The sequence below is a fragment of the Astatotilapia calliptera genome, chromosome 2 (assembly GCF_900246225.1).
Source record: "Astatotilapia calliptera chromosome 2, fAstCal1.2, whole genome shotgun sequence".
Classification (NCBI taxonomy): Eukaryota; Metazoa; Chordata; class Actinopteri; order Cichliformes; family Cichlidae; genus Astatotilapia; species Astatotilapia calliptera.
In genome coordinates, this window is record NC_039303.1 from 34,825,403 (window position 1) to 34,849,981 (window position 24,579).

General features: G+C 39.7%; 1 protein-coding gene across 2 annotated transcripts; it reads right to left on the minus strand.

Moving 5' to 3' along the window:
- Positions 1 to 2,539: 2,539 nt before the first annotated feature.
- xpnpep2 (X-prolyl aminopeptidase (aminopeptidase P) 2, membrane-bound) lies at positions 2,540 to 23,934 on the minus strand. Of its 2 annotated transcripts, none has more exons than XM_026145704.1 (21): positions 23,390 to 23,934; positions 21,892 to 21,953; positions 21,343 to 21,453; positions 21,187 to 21,250; positions 20,486 to 20,590; positions 18,837 to 18,923; positions 18,526 to 18,669; positions 16,217 to 16,318; positions 14,193 to 14,274; positions 13,824 to 14,025; positions 11,590 to 11,679; positions 11,324 to 11,433; positions 11,073 to 11,150; positions 7,509 to 7,580; positions 7,356 to 7,416; positions 7,112 to 7,181; positions 6,860 to 6,964; positions 5,440 to 5,499; positions 5,290 to 5,366; positions 5,099 to 5,188; positions 2,540 to 3,011 (listed from the first exon to the last, which is right to left on the minus strand). In XM_026145704.1, exons 1-21 carry the CDS (start codon positions 23,511 to 23,513, stop codon positions 2,811 to 2,813), a joined length of 2,097 nt encoding a protein of 698 aa, XP_026001489.1. In that variant the 5' UTR covers positions 23,514 to 23,934; the 3' UTR covers positions 2,540 to 2,810. The 2 variants fall into 2 exon arrangements, with proteins under 2 accessions (XP_026001489.1, XP_026001481.1); XM_026145696.1 differs by lacking the exon at positions 23,390 to 23,934 and adding an exon at positions 22,595 to 22,841.
- Between the last annotated feature and the right edge of the window lie 645 nt (positions 23,935 to 24,579).

Consider the following 24,579-nt stretch of genomic DNA (forward strand, 5'->3'; position numbering starts at 1 on the left):
TATGTTTGTGTGATAGTAGCAAACTAATGTCTGCCAGGCACCATTAAGAACACAAAACATTTGCATAAATGGTTACTTAAAAAAACAAAAAAATAACTTAATGACTACTTAAATATTTGAATATCGTGCACATCCCTTGGGGTTTTCCCTAATGCAGTTATGCCTGTCACATAGCCATATTTATGAGCACAGCATATATACTGTTTGCAAGTGGCAGCCAGTTACAGGAACGTTGGCTTATACGGAGGGGAAGTGAGCTAAGATGTCACATTTACATAGTAAAAAAAGAGGTGGACATCACGTGATTAGTTTTGTTGTGAAGCACTCATATGAGCATTTTCACCAACACGCATCATCCCAGAGGAGAGTCCACAACAACGAAATCATGTGTGTGCGTGTTTGTGTGTCCAGGGTAATGGCATTTGGCAAAAAAGATTCAGAGATTTCATGAAGTCAGATACTCAGAAACCATGTTGTCACTTTGTTGCATTCGTTATTCACGTTTCTCAAAAAAAAAGTCTTCTTTTATGTCTTTATTCAGTTGATGAACCTCTTCTAGTTGCAAAGTTTGAGCTGTTTATCTCACTTTTAGCTCAGTTTTGAATCTGAAAAACATTACGTGGGCTAGATGTGGTACACACACAACAGCACAGCTGACATTTGGCCCATATGAGGTTGACCTGTGGCTAAGTTTATGCACTCACACTGCATCAGGGCTACCAATTCAGGCCAAATGCAACCTAAAATAACTACAAATATGAGCTACTGTCTCCAAAATGTGTGTTAAAAACTCACCTCTGTGCCACTTGTCCATTTAAGTTTTTGTTATTTATTTTCCTGGGTACCAATCAGCAGTTTGGACAAGAAAGCAGCGTAGCTTTACAGTTAATCTTTGGGTTTCTCTACTAACTAAATCACCTCTTACCTGGGTATATCAACCTGGTAACTTATGCTGCTCCAGAGTTGGTTATGTTCTAAATTAGAGACAAACATGTATGAAATCACCAGTCAACTCTTTTTGTGTCACTGCTGCAGTTTGTTGATCAGTAAAAACTCATATTAAATAAAACATTTACATATAAAATATATGCAAGGTAGGCTGACTACTTCTGTAAAATAAAAACATCCTGGTAACCTGTTAACTTTAACATCTGGTGGTGTCCATCATGCTTCTGCACACTTGTCTTTTGGAGGTTTCTCTCTCCTCTTCTTGTATTTCATCAACTGTAACCACAGGGTTCAGCATTGGCCCTCTGTCCCAATTACTTATTTTACCTGGACCACATACTGCTGATGCTAGCATCCTTCCCCAGAACTGTGCCTTGACAAACTCATCTCTTATATCTAGAGACAATTTTCTTGTCCTCAAAGCTCATTTTTTACTTTGGCACAAACCCTCTTAGAGCTGGCGCTGACTAAATTTAATTAGACACTGGAGGTTGTAAAAGCATATCAATGACCTTTGATGGAAATAGGTCACACCAGAGCTCAGTGTCATAACAAAGGGTCTGAACACTTACAGTATATAAATAGGATATTTCAGTGTATTATTTCAGTACAGGAACACTCCATGTTTTTGCTGCCTCATTGTGCTGTATTCTCTGGGTGATCGTGATTTGAGGAAGGCATCCATCTCAGTCAAGTCGAGCAGCCGCCTCTACTTTTTTCGGTGGGTGGTTGTTACATTAAAAAAGTCTACCTTGTAATTTGAATGCAAAAACTTCACATTTCTATCTTGAATGTAATTAAATCATGTAAGATCTGTATGAAATTCAACAACTTAATTTGTTCTTGTTGAGATCACATGATACAATCTAGTAAGAGTGGTTAGTTGCTGGACTCATGAAATTCACAAAATCGCAGGAGATTTCAAACTGCAGGAAAATCACTGGAGTTATACGAGGCAGACAACTACACACACGCCACGTGTATGCTATTGCTATTTATTGTGTTTATTGTGCAAATGGTTGTTTGTCTCTACGTGATAGACTGGTGAGCTGTCCAGGCTGTACCCTGCCTCTTATCCTATCACTTCTGGGTTATGCCCAAACCCCCCCTGCAACCTGGATAAAAATGGAAATTCTGCAGCAAGGAGGCCGTTAGTCGTTTTAGATCCATTCAATTCCAATGTTAACCAGACTCTAGACTTTGTTGAACATTATGTAATATGAAGACAACATGTAGTATTTAAGTATTTAAGTAGTATGTAAGTGGCCATGTAGTATTGGGGTAAAAGCTATTCAATAGTGTTGAAATAAAATGACAAAATTGCAAAGGATTAAAATATTCCAAGAACTCACCTTACTTCATCTAAACATGTTTCAATCGCGTTTTATCAACACAAAATGCACGGGTTTGTTGAATATGAATAAGTTGTGTTGATTGAACTCAGTTGTTTAAGTTTCTGCCAAAGAAAAACACTTGTGTGCAACCAATGTCCACTATTGAATTAAGTAAATCCAACATGGTCCCTTTTTTCAGTGTAGACTGGTGAGAAACAAATAAAACCACTTTGCAAGTTCCTTAACAAACCCTTTTTTTTTAGTCTTTACTTTAATAAAATAGAAACAATATTATCTGGTCATACAAATGTCCAGTTTAAAACCTCTAAATTATCACAACAAATCATTTAAAACTCCACATCAAACATTTACCAACATAATTCAATTATTAAATACATCTTTCAATAAAAAAAAAAAGAAGTTAAATTGCATCTCTCAACCCGGTATAGCTGCTCAACTGAGACTGCATAGGAGTAACAGTGTGCAAGTCTGCTGCGAATGGAGTAAGTGCAGTGGAGATGGAGATGCTCAGACGATATTGTGGAGCATAGCGACAGCCAGAGCGATGAGGGTCAGCGAGGACGAAGAGACGGAGGCAGACGAGCCAATCTCAGCGAAAGGCTCCGTGTTTCTAAGCATCCAGTCCTTCTCCTCATGAAGGCCCTGATTGTCCAGTTCAGCACCCACCAGGCTCCGGATTGTCTCGTAGTATTTATTCAGCCAGTGAAGCTGGTGAGAGAAGAACATTTACTGAATGTTTACTGTTTAATATTCCAGCTGAATTTAATAAGCTTTATTCCAAAGTAACCAAAATTGCTTAACAAGGATAAAACAGAATTTCCTTTTTATTTTAGTGAAGAAATAAATGCACATTATGAAAGTGTTCGCACGTAATGATTCATTTATGCAACACATGATGAACATCCTGTGGTTCCTCAGTTTTCCTCACAGTCAGCCTATTGTCATTACGCAGAAATGTTTAGCGTTATAAATTTTAAAAAATGTATCGTCATTGCTCCTCAGATGAACCACTTTATTTCATTTTGGAGTGTTATGGACTCTGGAAAAGATAATTTTCAGTAAGAAGTCTGTGAAACTGACGACTTAGACTTCCGGCTCTGATGAAATTCAGTTTGCACAACCAGTCAAATGACGTGATCCATTTTTAAAGGACTTACAAAACAATCCTTCCTGTGGCAAAATGCAAAACAATCTACAAAACCATCGATTGGGCAACCATCGATTGCGTGCTGTATGTCTGTGCTGTACACTCCAGTTTTAAGGGGCTTCACAAGAAACTGTACTTAAAACACTGCTGTTCAAAGGTACAGAGCCTTGCTATCTGGCAACATGTGAGAGATTTTGAGACACTGTCATAAAGGTCCACAGAAGGATGAACATGGTGAGCAACAATACTTAGGTAGGCTTTGGATTTAAACGATGCTCAGTTCATACCGTGGGGCCCCGGAAACAATTCAAAATGAGGAAGGCTTTTGGGATGGGTGGGCAAAAACCATTCCTGATTTGAGAACTGCATTAAGAGTGCTGAGAATGACGGTCATGGTGTGAGGATTGACTGCAACATAAAGAAAATAACTCCACAAATAAGTTGTAGGGAAAATGCCTTCATTATAACACCACAGTTTACTCTATATACTCCAACAATTTCTGCATGCAAGCCTTCATTCAGGGACTACTGGTTAGCTTTGATCTTGTTCCAGTCAGATTTGTGAGGCATAGTGTAGTTACTCATACTGTACTTACCCATTAATAATAATGTTAGCTCACCATATAAACTGAAAAGGGCTACAATTAGTCCCTTTTTACGAATCAATGCAAATCAGACGATTGCAATTACAGAGCAGAATCAGTTTTTAAAAACAAGACTGTTTAGTGTCTGACTCCTGACACCTATTCTGTTTATTATAAACAGCCCCTAAGAATACATATGCAAACAATTCCCTACACTATTACACCATCCCGTGTACTCAATTAGTGATACAAGACAGGACTGATTCATGCATTCATTCAAATGCTGCAGCAAACATTGAGACCAGACAGCATTTGTCTAATCTTCTATTATCCAATGTTGGTGAATCTGTGTGACTTGTAACCTCAGTTTCGTCTCCTGGCAAGCACTCTGTGTGGTCTGCACCTGTAAACCATCTGCTGCAAGGTTCAAAGCGCATTCAGAGATGCTCTTGTGCATATCTTGGTTGTAGTGGTTATATTTTACAATTCTTCTCTAACATCAACAAGACATTTCTAACCAGGGAACTGCTGCTCATGGGATATTTGCTTTAAAGTGCACAAAAATACACTAGATTTAAATAATACCAGGATTTAAACGTTCATGAACTCTACAAAAGTAACATCTGTTTGTGGTTATCAAAAGTTAATGTCATCTTGATTTGAAAAAAAAAAAAAAAAAAGCAGCATAACAAGTTCTTACATTTTCCACTTCTAAAGAAGAGCCAAAACACAGAAGTTGATTTCACACGTGGTTTTGTTTTCTTTACAGAGCGTTTTGATCAGTGAACCGTAGACAAACTGCAGCTTAAAGCGTATAATGGGGGATTTTAAGAGGAAACCAGCATTGGTATTGCAGGCAAAAGAGCCTCTGATATGACAGGTTTGTATACCCAAAGGTATTTACAAATTAAAACTAGAAATTAGTTTTGGGGAAGTAAACTCACACCGAGGTGCAGCCGAGCATTCATTTTATGCCTTCACGTCAGCACATATTTGTATCTCATTTTCAGAAATTGGAGGCAAATGTCTTGTAGTTGATTATGCAATGAGATGCAATTTCTTACCTGCTCTGAGCTGAGCAGTGACATGTCAATCAGCTTTCTGTCATATGGAACCAGTGATACAGTGTCAAAGGTCAGGTAGTTATTTCCATACTGAAGGACAGAAAAGAAAATCCACATAACGTTACCTTCACGTTACATTAAAAAAAATGATATAATTCCAGATTATCAATAAGGCACCACTTAATTTTCACCTTTGTCTGAACCGGTACGACCACTGCAACATCTTCAATCCGGATCCCAAAGTCATTCTCCTTATAATATCCAGGTTCTATGAGCAAAATCAAGCGATTTTTCAGGATTTTGACATTTTGCACAGAAAAACTTTACAAAATAAAACTCACCGATAGACGTGAACATGCCGGCTCTGAAGCCAATGTTGTTGCTTTGGAAGCCAACAGGCCCTGGGGATACATTACATTAACTCATGATTAAAATGCAAGTTACGTTACAGAAAAACAAATAAACCTCTCCATGATTTACTCTACAATATATACATTGGAAGCTTGTGAACATCATGCAACCTAAAGTGTATTTTCATGATCATGCTGGTCAGTGGATATCAAGTATTAAAGAGGAATTATCAGAGGTCATTATTCATGAGCCAAAATGTCAGACTTCAGTTTCAGCTTTTTTACTCTTTAACACTGTTAATGTGGTGGAACATACAGCTGAGACTGATGAGAATAGTTTTCTGGAAAGTTAAAGGCGAGCTTTTATGATCTTTGTATCTCTGTCATACATTACTGTCGCTGTGGACATCCATAATATAGTAATCTCAGGCATTTAGCTAAGGCTGTAAGCTGGCCGGGGACCTTTTGTGTGGATTTGCATGCTCTGTCCAGGTACCTGGGCTTCCACCCACAGTCCAAAGACATGCATGTTAGATTAATGTGAATGTGAGTTTGAATGGTTGCCTCTCTGTTTTATGACTGCTGGGACAGGCTCCAGCCAAACTGCAACTCTGATTTGGATAAGTGGAAGAAAGTAGATGGATAAATGGATCAACAGACTCTTGACTGACATTTCAATGTTTTATATATTAAACAGTTGAGAGATGATGAAAATAATTGTTACCTTCAGCCCTATTAGGAATAATTTCCTCCTGATATTGTTAAAAAACAATTAAACACCATTTGGGGCACAGAATGGACCAGCCACTTAAAAATCAGCCCAATTTTATTTATCCTTGACACACTGTATGATTTTATTTATTTATTCATTTTAACTCAGAAGGTGGAGAGAAGTAAGCAAAGCGTGATAACTAAACAAAGTGTTTTAATACCCTCTAGCATCTTTTTTGCGGAGGCTGGAAGGAATAAAAGTAATGCTTTCAGAGGTTTTTTTTTTATCCCACTTTGTCTTCTGCATCTGTAATAATGCAGAAGACAAAGTGGGATAACCGTTAAATTGTTTCAGTTTCAACATGGTTGATTTAGTGGAAGATTTGGTGCCACTTCTCTTTTTTATTAAATTATACGTTTCCTTGAAATTCTTGTACTTTGTGGCTTTTTCGAAGTTTTTGTACACCTGGGACACATTTGACATGGACTCTCATCCACAGATAGATACTTAGTAACTACTACTGGAAAGATTAAATGCATAAACCCTTTCTCTCGCAGTGTAGCCCATTTTCTGAAACCTTTCTGAGATATTGTTGTGATGCATAGATGCAATATACGCACTGAAAAATAAAACAGTGTTCAAAAAACAGCACGCGGCATATTTGGCATCTCAAAGTCATCTCCAAATAAAGGTTCGTACACTCATGAACTCCGAAGTAGTTTCCGACACCGTGACCTGTGCCATGGCCGTAGTTCAGGCCCACCTCCCACAATGCCCGGCGACCCAGCATCTCCATGTTCACACCTGATGATGAACAAAAACCTCCAGTCAGACATCCTGTACCAGACACGCTACATCTACTCACAGCTATGGTCTATGGTGGAGGAAGGGGGCTCTCTAGTGGTGAAACAGAAAGATTTCATTTAAGATGTGTTTATTTTTCATTCCCACCTCTTGTCCCGGAGGGAAAAATGGTTCTGGATATCTCAATGTTTCCCATCAGCACTCGAGTGAAGGCCTCCTGTGAAGCAAGACATGTGGTAAATGATAGGAAACTTGTGTTTTGAACAAAATAATAAGAATTAAAGAATTAGCATATTGAAAAAAATAGAAAGGAGCAAAGTTGATTGATTGCTATATGACTGATTAGACTGATTATAAGGAAATATTAACATATCTTCTCTATCAGTAATACCTTTTGCATTTCTGTGGGCTTTCCCCAGTGAACCGTCCGAGTGATGTCAGTGGTGCCATCTCTGAAAATAGTGAGAGACACGGTGACTCATTTTAAACGCTCGTGACATAAAATGAAACTACAGAAGTGTGTGAAGAGATCATTTTTACTCACAGATACTGGCCACCAGAATCAACCAGGTACATCTCATCAACTGTCAACCTCCGGTTTGTTTCTTTTGTAGGGCTGTAGCACAAAAACAGGAAATGATAGTAGCACTGCTTGCTGGTGTTTTTCAAATGTGTTGAACTATTAGCAAAAGAAAAAAAATGCCTTCATGCAAAAAATCCAAAAACATAATAATGTTATTGTTATTTTGTGATAACCGCAGGGCTCTAAGGCTCAGAAAGATATAATCAGGCTGTTTATAATAAGACCGTGCGGGCCTCATTTTGTGAGGCACAAAAGTTGAGGAAAGAAAAATATTCTCAGTTACTCATCTTTTACAGATTTTCCTCGATGCCTTTTATGCAGGTCTCACATCAGGAAAGTCGTCCTCACGCTTAGTTCTCAAAACATCTCTCACAACACACACTCATTTTTATAAAAGACAAAAAAGTGTCAACACATGCAAAGCCACTCGATCACTTTAACTCTGCAACCAATGACTAAAAACCTTTCAGTCAAATAATTTTATGTTTTCATCAAAACCTTACTGGAACCAGCACCTCTCTCTAAACCACTCGCACCACCTATTTGTGTGATATATGCTTGTGTGTAACCAGGCATTCCTGACACAAGACTGAGAGCATGCATTTCTATTTGCTTCAAATCAAGGGCATCTGCTACTTCTAAGAGTGCTGAGAATGACGGTTATGATGTGAGGATTGAATGCAACATAAAGAAAATAACTCCACAAATAAGTTGTAAGGAAAATGCCTTCATTCTAACACCACAGTTTACTCTATATACTCCAACAATTTCTGCATGCAAGCCTTCATTCAGGGACTACTGGTTAGCTTTGATCTTGTTCCAGTCAGATTTGTGAGGCATAGTGTAGTTACTCATACTGTACTTACCCATTAATAATGTTAGCTCACCATATAAACTGAAAAGGGCTACAATTAGTCCCTTTTTACGAATCAATGCAAATCAGATGATTGCAATTACAGAGCAGAATCAGTTTTTAAAAACAAGACTGTTTAGTGTCTGACTCCTGACACCTATTCTGTTTATTATAAACAGCCCCTAAGAATACATATGCACATTTACACTAAATGGCCACACCTTTGAATATTTGATTTCAGGTGTTTTGAGTCCCATTTCCACAGGTGTATAAAGCCACAGCAGAGCCATGCAGTCTGCTTTACAAACGTGAAACAATGAGTCACTCTAAAGAGTGCGGTTCGATAATAGGATGCCACTGCTGCAACAATGTGTGAAATTTCTTCCCCCCTAGATGTCACACAATCAACTGTAAGGGGTACTACAGTTAACGAACCACCACCACAACCCAGCCACAAAGTAGCAGACCACATAAACTTACAGAGCTAGGTTACAGCTAAGGAACTGTGTGTAGAAGTCACCAACTTACTGCTGACGCGATAATCTCATAGTTTTAAACATTTTCTGTCATCAAAAACTGTGTGAGAGGAGCTTCATGAATGGGCTTCCATTGCTGAGCAGCTGCATACAAGCCTTATACAATCCTGTGTAAGCATCTGGGGTGGAATAAAGCATGATGCTACTGGACAGTGGTGCAGTTGAGTTATGTGGCGTGTCAAGTCATACTTCTCTGTGTGGCAGTCTAATGCCACACCAGGTCAGGGTTTGTTGAATTCTCTGTTTTCAGCTGTGTGGTAACATTTTGAGGAACACCCTTTTCTAGCATGTCTTTGCCTCAGTGCACAAAGCAAGTCCCACAGAGGCATGGTTGGATTAGAACTTGATGGGTCCACACAAAGCTCAACACCGATTGGATGAACTAGAATGGCAATTGTGAGCCAGGACCTCAAAGATACTTTTGTGGATAAATGGGCAAAACTTCCCACAGACAGGTGTAAAGTACAGGTATTCTGTCCACATAGTACAGTGACTCATCTTTTGATGTCAGTCTGAATGCAAAAAAACAAAAATGAGTGTATTGAATGTGTTTGCGTGTTCAGTCTAAGCACTCCAACATTTTTTCAGTTTCTGCATACAAGCCTCATTCAGTTAGTCTTGTTCCAGGAAGATCTGAGGCAGTATTCTGGTGTAATTACTCATACTGTACTATTACTCCAGATTTCCCATAAACTGAAAAGTGCTACACTCAGTCCCTTTTTAACATCAATACAAATCAGACATCAATATCAGTTTTAAAAAGCAAGACTTTTCAATGCACAGTGGTTGAGCAGGTTTAGGCTTACTTGGATACAATCTGTCATTTGGTTTAACTCTAGTTTTATTTATTATTTATTTTTTAATTCACGATTAACAAAACCGCTCATTCTGCTTGACTTGCAAACAGTCTAACACTACGAATCAATCACCATCACCATCAAGGGACTTGCCCACAGTACAGTGAATCTGAATCAGCTTCTGTGACAGTGTTTTTCCTGTACTCGACCCTTAAAAAAACTAAACAAAACACTGAATTAAAATTATAAAGCCACAGTTTACTACAAAATGCTTTGCTGTTTGTCATATCATCTGACTGTAGAGGTTTCTCTCTATAATATTATAACATTCGGGGGGTGGGGCTTGAGATGATGGTTATTGTAGACTGGCACCTTATATAACTGAACGCATTATCAGAACTCGAGTATGTGACATGTGAGCTGAGGACGTTTATAAATAATTTGTAGGAGCTGTAAAATGAAAGGTGATGATTCTGCATGACTGTTTCCAGGAAACGTGTTTCTTGAGTTTGTGACAATCTTAGCTCAACCAGCTTTCAGTACATTCAGTAGTTCTTTTAGGAGTAAAAAGATCCCGTCAAAAAACATGCAAAAAGAAGATTTTGGATGTATATTTAGGATATTCTACCAGAGATTTAGCATGCCAGCAAAAACAAGTTCCTGTTTTGGCTTTAAGTGTTTTTTTTCTCCCCTTCTTTTTTTAAAAAATCCAGTAATGTTATCCTATTTTTACAGCTTTGAGAACTACAGAACATCATGCAAAAATACTAAGGTACAATATTCATTTAATAAATGCCTTGGAAAAGTCATGTTGGTTGTGAAATATTTAAGAAGGTTAAGACTGCTGCGAGTACACCACAACCACCAACAAAAGCGGCAACAAGTTAATGATACCACAAAAATGTTACAATGCTGCCTTGTTGTGGAACTACAGACAATTACAAATCCAGATGCGTAATGTCAGGTTTACGCAATCATATAAGGTCCTAAAGGGACCTATAATTAAATCTTCTGTTACTTTTTTAACCTTAAACTTTTATGCTTTTTAAGGACCTTGTTGTTTAGTTTGTGTTCTTTTTTTTGGTTTGAACATCTTGGGTCATAATGGAAAAGCCTACACTTGAATTCCGATTGATTTTTTATCTTATAATCCATTTAAAAAAAAAGTGCACCAATGAAATCTTGAATATCTGAGCACCTCACAATGATTTAAAAAGATTCAGCAAACATTTAGGTCATTTTTGGCATCCAGCATGATAGTTTACTGTAATCTTCTTTGAATGCATCCTTAAAAATGCAAAAATGAGTATAAAGATGTCGGGATGAAAATTAATCTCACCTGTAATGGGCAAGAGCAGCATTAGGTCCACTTGCAGAAATGGTGGCAAAGCTTGGGCCTCTGCTGTCCTTCTGTTTGCTGGAATGACGTTCACATAATTCTTTAATTATACTGTTACAAATTTGAGTTTGAGTTTCATAATTTCTAAAATTTCTCATCTTTCATGTGTAACAACTCCTTTAAACTTTACATTTTCAAATTAAATAGTTGGCTTCAAATACTTCATGTCAGCCGTCCCTGTTCCCACCCACCTGCGGCACTTGTCGACGTATTCCGCAGCGGTCAGTTCAGTCGCATTCCCCTCTGGCACGGTCTTTTCCAGCCACATCAGGAACTGGATAACAACAATGGCATCCCTCACCTGCACAGAGTCACCGTGACAATGAAAATGATGCAGATTAAAAATGCATATGGCATGTTGAAAGGCACCTTTGAATGGGGTAATGCATTTACTCAGATGTATGTTTACTCAGTATCTCCTTTGGAGGCATTATGCGTGTCTGAGTGGATGACATACGTGAGCATCCCGTAAAATCTGCTGCTCAGTCTCATCTTTCACAGCTTTTGTCGTCAGCACGGGAGAGTAGGAACTTGTCAATAGTTTGTCCTACATGATGCAAAAAAATAATGATTATTAATTATTATTTTTTATTACCCATTTTGTAAAATTCTACATATTTATTAGTAGAAAGGCCTTGTTTAAAAAGGTGGAAACAAGACCCAGGGGTACTTAAACTCAGCCTGACCAGTCATTTTTTCAAATCATGTAATCCACATGGTCTGACTAAAGAACATGGGGATCTTCATAGTGATATGTGATATCAGGGGGGCGTTACTGCACAGAGAATAGTTATTTTTCACATCTGTGAAGGCCCGGTTTGCAGCTGTGTGTGACATGGCTGGAATGATAATTGGCACCTCCTAGTCTGAAGTCATGGTTCTCAATTGGAAAAGGGTGGAGTGGCTTACTCTAGGGTCAGGAACTGGTTGCTCCAAGCGATGGAGTTCAAGTATGTCCGTGACTGACGAAGGAAGTGGTTGTCACTGTTCTGATGGCTCCTGAGTCACTAAATTTAAGGATAGGATCCTGCCTTCACCCTTTGCCACATTAGTTTGAGGTAGCAGCAGAGTGGTTCGAGCGGTCCAGGGAAAGAGCTCAAATGCGATCACCTATCAAAGTGTTCGCAATAAAGCAAACACTTTGTGTGTCGTGTTCTGATAGGGTTTCCCATAGCCCAGGAAGTGCTACACTGGCAACCAACTACTCCAACGCTCCATGTCAGACCCACAGCCCATGCAGCCAATGCAAATAACATGACAAATAATTCTTGCTTAACATGTTCGAGGCCACAGCACTCGCATGTCAGTGCCCTTTGTGCCTCTTTCCCCCCTAAAGACGTATTTTTTGCTTTTCCAAAAGTTTTTAAACAAGGAAGCCTTTTGTGCCTCTCATTGTTAACAGAAGTCCCACTTGAATATATTGGCATCAACCCCCAAAAAAGAGTGCCTGGCAATCCAATGGGGGGTTGACTCTGTTCGTTATTACCTCCTGGGATGCCCATTCACCCTCTGCTCATTCCACGCCCCACTGCAGTGGTTTCATAACATGAAAGATGCCAATGCTTGGATTAACTGCTAGTAACCACCTAGTAGTGGTCCATAGGTTGGGAGGTGCAGATTGCTGGAGCTGACTTCCTTTCTAATTCGTGAGGGGGGCTGTAGGTTAAGCCATACGGCTCCCTGGGTTAATTCAATTTTGCTACGTGGTGGCGGGAAGTGGTTCGTGGCTCTGGCAGTGCCAGGTGAGGACAGCTGACAGCAATGATCTAATCAGGTCCTGAGAACAAGCCCATTCATCTATGTCCTCTGTCATGGATATTTGTTTTTAGTCTGTATCTTTTGATTTATTTGAGCTACTCTACCAAGTCCCGATGTATTAAATAGAGGACATCCTGGGCTTTCCATTGATATCGCATGTGTTGGCCTCTTGGGTGGCCTCTTTTAGCTCCAAAGAGAAAAGAAATCACAAAAAACGTCAATGGGAAGATTTATTTCCCCCTCGGTTCTCAGGAAGATATTTTACGCAGTAGTGCGCTGGTGTGTGGAAAGGAGTCTGAGATGGCTGAGAGTGTGAGAGTGGCTGGAGCTGTCCTGGGAAGGAGCTCAAATGATCATCCATCAAAGAGTGCGCACTAACACATTGTGTGTGAAAACTAGACACTATGTCTGCAGCATTATCTTTCTCATAGCTCAGGAAGTGCTAGTCCTTCCTCAACTTTTTAAAGCTTGAAGTCTGTGGCCATCAACTTTACAATGAGCATAAAGCAATAAACCTTTGCAGTTTTATTTTATAGGTCATCTGTCCAATATTTTCAGTTAAGCACACTGTAAATTTAGAAGGAGCCCTGTCACAGACTATCATCCTATCTGAGCTGTGACAGGTTTGAGCCCTTGACACCATAAGTGTAGGCAGACAAAAAAATAAAAAATAAAATAGATGCATTAGTTTATTTTTTACAGTTTTACTGGGAAAATATGAATCTGTGTTCTCTTCAGTATATTACGCATTAGACAAACAGTCATTTGATCCAAAGAATTGATTAGTGCAGCTTTATAATTTACAACAGCTCTTCCATCGAGAACAGCAGTGCAAACAGATTGTTAGACATAAAAAATAAATAAATAAAAAACTATCACGGTGGGCATAATTATGCTGTGCAACACATAAAAGGAAATAAAAGGTCTGCATACCTGTGGTGTAATGACCTCATAAAGAGCGTAGTTTGTGTACTCTGTACCGATCCACACCTTAACCCCAGGCCTGGTCACATAGTTCTTCAGATGATCGAGGATGGTATCATAACCTTTTAGCTGCACACAGAGGGCCCCTTCACAAGAGGCATTCAAGTACACCTTCAACTCTTCAGTCACCCGCTCCACGTGGAGAAAGAGCCTGTTACATGACGTGAAGGGAAATAAATACTGCATATCCTTTTACATAATATATAAACCACTGATAATAGGTTTGCAGCTGGTATTTGTGATGGGAATTATAGGAAATAAGGAAATGCAAAACGATTTTTATTCGGTGAAGTGTAGTGTCTAAAAAAATGAACCTACCAGATCTCATCCATTGTGAGTAGAGTGTAGGAGTAGAAGAAAGGGTTGTACGGGATGTCATTGCCACGCATGTTGAAAAGCCCTAAAAACAAACAAAGAAAACATCTCACTGTCAGCAAGTTCATTTATTTCCTCACTGGGATCAATTTGGGCCATGAAGCGCTCTTTGCATCTATTGTGAGACTTACGCGACTCTCTCTGTGTAGCTGCTATTTCAAAACAGGCTCTAATTCAAGTCGGAGTCACGAACAGTCTTCCGAATGGTACCCTTCCTGTGTTGGTTTGTGGGTAGACTGCCTTTGTATAATTCAGTCTGCAGAAATCTTGCTTATTTCCGATTCAATCACATCATTTAACCTGTGTGGAGTGATGGAGCTGGAGGAGTGATTTTAGGCTGACATATAGAGAAATTGTTTGAATACGTTTCTAAGTGATTTCTTTTTTAATCCTAATATTCTTTATCTTAAAGGATTCTTTTTTTGCAATTACTTTCTTTAAAGTTAACATGTTCATTAGTGGGGTGAAGATTTTGTACCCAGTGGTAGCTTTAGACAGTATAAAAGATGGACATGGCTTCCAGATCGGAAGATGGAAAATAAAGTTTATGTACCTTAAAACTGCATTCTTTTGATTGCCAGCAGGGGGCGATAGCTGACTCTCCTGATGAGGTTTTGTGCTCAGTCACTCATTTTGGGTCATAATTGAGAAACAAGTGGCAAAAATAGCTCATCTGTATTTTATTGTGCTTGTGTCCATTGAAACAGGAAAGAGAGCCACACTGGAGTTCTCCAGAATCAAAAACGTGTTGCCGGCTTACTTTCGACACTGCCTCCATCAGGCAATAGGTGCTCTCTGCAAGTAGACATGCTACCTGAGATCCCAATGGTCTGCCAGTACATTGAGTGATTTGTGGTCATATCACCCAGCCCTAATGGATGGATTACTTGGCTGGTTGTCCATCCAATAAAGGTTACACTGACTTGCTTCATATTGGTACATGTCATGACGTGAAAGACAGGCCCTGGCCCTAGTTTAACTTCAGTTGATATCTGATCAGCCCAATACACCGACAAGTTAAAACTTCTTAGAACTTAAAACTTCTTCACCATTAGTTCATACGGGAAGATTAAGTATTTAAAACACAAAAACTGCTAAAATAAACTATTGTACTTTAGCAATACTTTAAGAACATTAATGGAAGTGAAAAAAGCTTTTTTAGAGTCTACGAATGTGACAGAAAAACAAATACATTTATTTAGCAACAGTAATTATTTATTATTATAGTAATTATTTATTATTATTTATTATTTATTTAAATACTTTTAGACAAAGGTATCCTTGCTATGTGTCTTTTTTAATATTTGTAGATCCTCTAAAGGTAAGGATATTACTTAAAATGCAATCAAATCATCTTTAGTGAACCCTTATTTTAATCACGATATTAGTAGTGTTTCATAGGTTTTTAAATTAAAGAAATTAATTAATTAGAAATGAGAAAAAAAAGTCAGTTTTCTACTGACTGCTGTGCTGTTACACTGTAGAAAACAAGGCCTGAAGCAAACAAATATGCAGTGCAGCTGCATGTCACTGGTAGGCAGCATGTTGTTACTGGTACTGAACAGTTAGGACCACAAACACATCTAAAACAGATCTGAGACATTTTCAGGTTAATTTATATGCAGCAGCTGAGTAGCTTGTCGGGACAGGATGTTGGGCAAGTAAAAGAGCAATAAGGAAAGCTATTCAGGGGGACTTTAAAATGAACTGATATTTCCTTCTTGTCATGCTGAATAGGGGAATGTAGTTCTGGACATTCAAATAAGCTTGAATCAAATGGGGGGAATTTAAATTCTGCCCTCGTGGTGGTGAAGAGCGTCTAAGACCTGCAATGAATACATTAGAGCAGGATATGTCTCAGGTGCTTTTCTCAGTAATCCAGTTGTAGCTCAATATAAATATGCACCACAATTAACTAAGGCATTTCTGAACGGCATTATAAGATATATAAGATTGCAGTTACTTACAAGCCGTTTCATCCAGCGCTGAAAGCAGGAGGCCCGTGGGCTTGTATGGATTGTCCCCCATCTGAGTTCGTATGTGCTCCACTTTCTCCTGCCAGGTCCTCTCTACAAATATACATATTTAATTTTCATTTGCATCCAGTGAGACACATTTGATGCTAATTTGTCGTACAGTGTGCTTTTGTCCATCCTCGAAGAGTGGCTGTAGCTCAGGAGGTAGAGCAGGCCGTTTGCTAATTGGAAGGTAGATGGTTCAATCTAGAAGATACTAAGCCCACGTCGCTCTCTGATGCATCCACTGGAGTAGGAATATGTTTGAATGTTATATAGAAAGCACTTGCTTGCTACAATTTTAACTTGGACTTGTCTGAGTGCTTTTTGCTCAAAGTGAGTTTGTAGAGAGTAGGGCATGTGAAGAAAAACAACACTTAATTGTTCATACTGGGATTCTAACATTTTCACTTCACAAATAATGTGGTTTAAACAAAACAAATGTTATTATTAGCAAATAATGCCAAAATAGTTCGAACAGAACGTCTTTAACCACAACTCTTGATTATTAACAGTTTAACAGTATTTCATTTTTAGGTCAAACAATCAATACAGATTATCGTCACACTGCTCGTTTACACAGTAAATATCTGGGTGTTTATTACTATGAGAATTTAATCTGTGTGTGTGTGTGTGGGGGGGGGGGGGGGGGGGGGGGGGGTGTCAAGATGTGACCCCATAAACGACTTCCCTAATCCTGCTGGTCTGGAAGTCCAGCAGTTCATCTAAACAAAAGGCACTTAGACTAAAACAGATATACTTGTGTTTGCTATACCATAAATCAGTAAGAGAAGATATAACCTTTCTCCTGATCTTAAGTTGTGTGTGCATGCCAGAGTGCTCTGGGAGGCGCACAGAGTCTCCACAGACTACTACGGATCAAACCTCCATTATTATGCAATCGATAATAAAACCAAGCATATATGAGTGAATATTTCTAAGCATAAATGACAATCAACCATATAAACCTAACAGCTAACCAGATCACCTTCTCTATTAGGAAGTTAATGGCATGCCAGAGTTGTTTTTGCAGTTCCTTCCGCTGCTTGTAAGTGACAAAAATGTCTTGTTAACAGACGTAAAAGACCTGCTAACTTACTGAAATTCTGTCAGAAATTCAAGTCTACTTTGCACAGCATTTGAAATGACTTACACAGAAAGGTGAGAAATTTGTGGAGAGCTGGACAAAGTCAATAAGGACAAATGCAGATGCACTAAACCAGGGTACAGCAACACAAACTGAATCACTGAATGGGGAGAAAAAAAATCCTATCCCATCCAAACAGTTTCCACTGTTTAGAAGAAGTAGACAATTTCTCTTTACAAAATCATCCAGGGGCTTATTGGTCTTTTCAAAACCTTGCGGAATCTAGGCCGAATACCACTGATGGGGTTGCATCCAACACATTGTGACCCATCTGTGGGAGTAACCAGTCTCATGGCGAAAAAGCATCTTTGGTAACTCTAAACAGATCTCAAAAGCAAAGGTTTATGAGGTATTCTGTGCTTTTCAGACATAAAACTTCACTTTATTTCCTATAGCAACTAACTACTATGATCTTAAATCAATAAATTGCTTTCAGTGCTCCACTTGTAGCTCTTAAATGTTTTACTAGAATTGTAGATCAGCAGCACCTGTCTCTATTTGTTAATCTTGCGATAGATTGGTGATCAGTTCAGGGTGTACCCCTCATCATACCCTATGACAGGTGGGAATGCCTCCAGCTCAACCGTGATGCTAAGCTGGAAATACGGAAGAAAATGGATTGATGGATCTTTCAAATATAATGCTTTGGCTACTCCAAGGCCTTTCTAGTAAATAGGTCCTTTACTCTGACGTGCAAGCTTCTCATTACTTAATGGACTTCTTCCAGACAGTTAGCCAAGCAGAAGAACGAGCTTTCATGTCTAAACTATGAGACAATATTTGCATGCTATATGGATTTCTTTTTTGTGCAGCTTGTAGTCACATACAGTCCATTAGGTTTATGGTGCTCTCCATTTATTCAATGTGCCTATTCTGACCATAAACTGGACAATATGCTCATCCAGTCTAAGTTGGTATTTGATCCATCAGCCTATTGTAAAACCATCGACATGCTATTTATGGCTCTGTTTTGCGAGCGGCTTATTGCACTCTGTCCAGTTTGCAGGTATTTATCAGCACACAGATAAAAAGGACCACACACAGGTAGACCAACAGACTGAAAGATGTGTGCTCAGTACAATCGTAAACACACGTTCACATAAAGGAAACCTACGTATGACTCGGTCAGGCAGGCGGGTGAGGTTGTCAGGCGGGACCGACGGTCTTTCCTTCCACACTTTGTCGACCAGGTTCTCTGTGATGGACTTGAGGCTGCGATCGCTCGAGTCCAGATTGATGTTGTAGTCTCCCTGCGTTTCTAATGGAGGAAACTGCAGATGATTACACACGCTGAACCGAATCAATCACAAGTAAACAGTCTGCATGGCGTCTGGAGGCTTTGTCAATAATTTTCCCATCTACTTAGGTGAGCACTTTATTGATGTTAAGCCAGACTGACAGGTGGGGAAGAAACGTGAGACTCACTGAGAGAGAAGAGGAAGGGATCAAAGCCGATCTCGTCACCCTTTGGCACTTCTGAGATAAGCCACTCTGCCACACTGCTGATGGACACTACAGAGCATCACACATGACAGACCGCAGTCAGGTTATTTGAGAAAATGATGCAGAAGGTGGAAAACATTGTAGCAATTTTAAAACCAACTTTTGGGTTTATAAAAGAATATAAAATAAAATGAGCACAAATAATGTTAATCAGAAAATACAGTTTCTATCAATGAAATGATACATTGTAACATTGAAAGCAAACTTTGACCAATCGAACTGGTTCAATGTCGGTGTTAGAAGGGGTTCTTTGGGGTGAAGGTCCATCTAGAAAGCTCACTTGACTTGATGATGATGTTTAAAACACTCTTAAGTTATTGCAGTGCAAATGAATTATGTGGTTAACAGCATTTGCAACAGTGGATGGGCCTATGCAAGTCAGATATTTGGAAATACCCCACTAAAAAGTGGTCAGTTTTTGCAGCTGTTGGGTTTTTTTGTTGCTGTTTTTTTTTAATCCCACCTGAACTTTGAACCTCTGCAGGAATTGTTTTCTGAATTTTTCCTGTAAAGAATAAACTCCTTTCATTGTAATACTTAATATTAGCAAATCCTTCCTGAATTTGAATTTTAAAGCTGCTTATCTGAAGAGCAGAGGTCAGATCAACATTCAGAGCCATGCATTTAATGTGTTTTCCCGTATTTGCCTGACAGTACTTTTCAGCCTCCCCTACCTCTCTCTGTGTTGCAGCCTAAGAAGCATTTGTTGCTCAGTAATTTCCTAAAACTGTTTCAGCAAATGTTTCCCCGACCAGGAATGCAAATCCTGAGCACTTGCAGCTGTGGATTAATACATACATGGCTGTAATGTAAGTATATTTATTATGTGTATCATATACACAGCAGTAGAGGAAGATATCACATAACCCCACCATAGCCTTTTAAGAAAAGAAGTAATATGAGAAACAGATACAACAATTCATCTGAATGTCTTAGCAGAAGTTGAGACTCAGCAAACCAACAGAGATTTTTCCAATCATCCATTGTCCAATTTTGTGAAGCTGGTGTAAATTGCTGAGCCTCAGTCTCTTGTTCTCAGATCATAGGAGTGAACAGCTGGCGTGATCTTTTGCTACTATAGTTCATCTGCTTCAAGCTTTGATGTGTTTGGTGTGATCAGGACTTTCTGAAATACCAACACAAGCCTGTCTGATACCAACAACGATGCCACACTCAATGTCACTTGAATCAAGTTGTCTTGACCATGCTTGGGTGATTAAAGCCAATGGTGTCATGTTATTGGATGACTAGATATTTTCATTAACGCACTGATGAACAGATGTACCTAATGAAGTGGCTGGTGGTGGGTGAGTGTATGTGGCCCTTTACAGGCCTCTTTTTTCTGCAATCCTTGAATGACATTGGCTGTCATGAAAAGCTATTAAAAAAAGTAATAAGTCCCATTAGTTGGAGTGTCTTAATTTTTGCTTCGGTGTTAAAGATTTTTGTTAATGAGCGATGTTTATTGATATTAAATCTGCTATAATGGTTTTTAAAAAAGGAAACATTTAACTGGAATCGAATGGTTGCTGTGTTGTCATAACAAGTAAGCAAAATAGGACCACTCCTACCATCTTTTTCCAGCTCCCAGTTGCAGTCCATCTGTCTCTCAGCTTGAACCCAGTAGCGGCTATCTGTCCACAGAGCGGCCTTGTTCAGGGTAACTACAGCAGTGCCTGAGGAGAGGCAGGAAAACAGCTGCGTTATAGAGAGGGCAGCAGCAACAGTGAATTACAAATGACTATAAATGTCAGAGTTGACTCAGTGTGTGACTGGACAGCTAATCTGAATTTAAAAGATGTATGTGTGATTGAATGAGAGGGTGAGCAAGAAACAGTGATAACAGTCCGGTAATGTGGTGCGGATATATAATCAGGGTTTACATTATCATTCCACTGTTGCACCCTCACATCACAAATACCCATCAATGAATCTTAATAAAAACCCAGACAATATGGCTTCTCATAATAGAGTTTCACATAGGTTTGATGGAGTGTAATCAGCGCTCTACTGAACTGTCATCTGCTTTCTTATTCTTTCACAGTTAAAGCGTGAAAACAGAGCTCATCATTTCATAGGGAAGTTCCACTGCGAGGGCGAGTGCCTACATTTGAGGACATGCTGTCGTGCAGCAAGTGAAAGCAGGGAAAACAAATGAATGAGGAGCGAGATGTATGGCGAGGATGTGGGATGAAAGCAGAGGAGCTGCGTGACCGAAGATGTCGGGAGTGAGTCATGGGGAGGAGGAGGACGAGACAGAAAAGGATTGTACCTGCAGAACCAGTGAAACCAGTCATGAAGGCCAACCTGGCGTCACGTGGTGCAATGTATTCACTCTAATGGAAAAAAGCATACACAAACTCAAACACAACAAACACACACGAGCTTTAATCTCAGATGACATAATTATGATGGACAGCATGTGTACCAGGTGAGCATCGGTGGCAGGGATAATGTAGGCAGAAATATTCATGGCACGCATTTGCACTCGTAGCTCCTCCAGCTGGAGAGAGGTGTTTACTGCTGTGCTGGGGAGGTACTACAAAACACACACACACACACAGCAAGAGTAAAAATCTTCAGATTGAATAAAAACTCGAGGAGCTGCTGATTCATCCATCTCTGTATTTCCCTCCATAATCATTAACTGCAGTCCATGTGCTGCAATCATTAACTACGTGCACAAAACTCATGCAACATGTCCTGATCTCTGGGATTGGAAGTTTTAGTTAGTGTTTAAGTTGATGTTTAGTTTTTGCTGAGTAAAATCATTTGTTCAATTGTTATTGGTGTGAAAAACAAGCTTCCAGATATTTTGGACCCTGGTTTGGTCTGTTATTCAGCCTGCCTCTACTCCTCCATATGGATCAGTCACATCTTTGACTTCAGCTTTATTTTCAGCTTCCTTTGTGTAATTTTAGCAAAGAAATCAACAGTATCCCCTTATATAGACATTCAGTTGACAAGCTAATCTTACCGGTGGGGTCAAAGAGCAGTTCCTCTCAGTTGATTCTCGTGCAACAGCACCATCAGTGTTTCCTGAAATTGCATGCACACAGAGGTAAAAGACCTTGGAAAAGTGATACAAGTGACTGAATTGAGCTATGCAGGCACGTTTTTGGATTAGTCTAAAGTAATCTTTCCCTTTAAAAGGGGCTTATTGTACCAAATCTATTCGGACAATCTGAAGGTCACAGCAATCTGCGGGACCAAAGTGACTCAAGGCTTTGAGGACAAGAGTCAGACTGGACACACAGAGTTTATATCAATCCCATTAACCACAGTTCATCCAGCAAGAGAAGTGCAATCAATCAAGATACTCCATTCTGTCATGTCCAAGTTACTGCTGATCAAAAACCGCTCCGCAGAGTTTATGCAGTCAAATTTTGTGCAAAGAAATACAGACAAGTAAAACCACCCGGCACAGACAGAGGAGAATGCATATACTTCTTTAAATGCAAGTCTTCTTTAAATGGTCTAAGTGCTTAAATCATGCAGTGTATGTACATGCAGACTGTAACTGTCCCTATAACAGCAGCTCCTACATGTGAGCTGTTCGCCACTTGACAGTTTCTGTACTGTAAACAAAGAGAAATATTGATCGCCACAGTGGCTCAATAAAAGTCTTCACACAGAGAGCAGATCCTAATCAAAGAGGGTAAAGAGGAACTTTTTTTTACCTGTTAGTGCTGCAAGATACAGAGCCAGCAGCCAGCTGAAAGAAGGCATCTTGACACTCCGAGCCCTTTGCAAACAGATCCACACACGGAGTGGCTGAGGATCTGATGTTGCATGCAGGGTATGTGTGAAAGTGTGTGGGGGTGTTGCTCGTAAAAGCATTACTGCCCTCTCTCTCTCTCTCTCGCTCCCTCTCTCTCCTCCTCCACTGTCACCACTCATTATCTCCCTGATAGGAATCCTGTGTGGTGGCACTGGAAGTGAATCTTAGTACTTGGAAAAATTCCTGACCAAAAATATGCATCCATCCATGAAAAACACCCACCTGTTTGTTTTGTGGGGTTTTTTTTGTTTCCCTTGCATCTGACTCAACAGTTTTGATTGTATTATGATGTAATTCAGTGGCTGTGGGTTAGAAATTCCCACTTTTGTGCATTTTTGAACACTACTGATATTGTTATTGTGTATATAAGAAGAGAGAAGCAGTCTTACACTGAACAACATGGATAAAGCTGCTTATATTCTGTGACTGTGTGATTGGAGAGTATTTGTCAGGTGGAAGGCAAGAACAGGACCCAAACACAGGACTTCCTGGTTAGAGGCAGTGAATTTATTTACAGTGAGAAGTGAAGGGTAAAAAATAAACAGTTCAAAAAAGTCGTGGCTCAGTTTGTGGTTACTCAATCTGCAATCTGGGGTTCGGGCCACTCCACCACAGCCTTAATCTCGGCCATCTCCGCCCGGAGCTGCTCCTGTTCTACAATGAAACCAACAAATGTGGAACTTGCATTTCTCACCTTTTACAAACAGAGGTTTCTCTAGTAGCCACTGAAGAACAAGGCAAACAGGATTCTCATGACCGGACAGGGTCTTCGGAAACATCAGAAAGTTGCCAAGGTAAATAAAAACAAAGTGATTCATGAAGTCCCTCAAAATGTCGTTCACCGGAGCCTGGAAAACCTCCGCAACCAGATGGTAAGCAACCAGATGGTAAGCAACCAGATGGTACGCGTTGCAAAGCTCAAGTTTGGTGAAAATGGTGTCCCCTGCAGTAACTCCAAGGCTGAGGACAACAGGGCAGAGGGTACTTATTTTTAACTGTGATTTTGTTTAGTAAGCGGAAGTCGATACAAGTATATACAAAGTGTCTGTACACTTTCTTTTCCACAAAGAGTGAAAAGAACAGTGAGACTTGAAAAGCAAACTGTTCCAAAGTCGTGACTCTGTTCGTGGTTACTCCTGACTCCTGTGCAGTGCTCTTGGTCAGTGGTATGTGGTGAAATCCCACACACAATATTTACAGGTGTGCTCTGCTCCCGCCAAACTTTCTTTCCCAGGTTCCTAACAAAACAAGATGTGACGATTAGATTAACGTTTCTCCAGGACGAGGGATAAAGACACCTCAGAGCCGGGGCTGTGCTGACGATGTCACTCCAGCGTCAACTGAAGTCCAGCCACTCTGTTAGACTGCTGACGAGGATCATCAGCTGCAGCTCGTGAATCTTGATTGGTGGAAGATATGGCTGGCTTCAGCGAGGGAACTCCTTAGGCCTGGTGTTGCCTGTAAACCAGCACACAGGCCACACACACTCACACACACATACCCACATAGAAGGAAGCAGGGGACTGGGAGAGAACATAACAAAAATAGATCGACCGGCGAGGACTGACGTACCATGACAGTATTTATCGGAGGACAGATAATAAAGACATGCGGTCGTGTTTGTGTCTGCACACCAAGACTACTTGTAATTCTGCAGAGATTCCCATAAAAATCAAACAAAAAAAACCCCTTTGGTATTCTTAAATCGTTGAACTCATGCCAAACAGATAATACCACTTAGCTGAAAGGAGGAGGAAGAAGAGGAAGGTAAAAGGAGCAGGGAAATGTATGAGGAGAATAATTACAGCAGCAATACATTAGGTTGTCTTCGAATATCTTTCTAGCTTCTCAATTTTTTTTAAATATTTCATTTTCATTTTGAAG

Excerpts from the sequence above, each read along its gene's own strand:
- xpnpep2 (XM_026145696.1), bottom strand. The coding sequence starts at position 22,814 with ATGAGTGGTGACAGTGGAGGAGGAGAGAGAGGGAGCGAGAGAGAGAGA. Across the intron at positions 11,151-11,323 it reads TACGTCGACAAGTGCCGCAG|CAAACAGAAGGACAGCAGAG; the intron begins GTGGGTGGGAAC and ends ACGTCATTCCAG. Across the intron at positions 5,500-6,859 it reads CTACTTCGGAGTTCATGAGT|GGCCTGTTGGCTTCCAAAGC; the intron begins GTACGAACCTTT and ends ATGTATCCCCAG.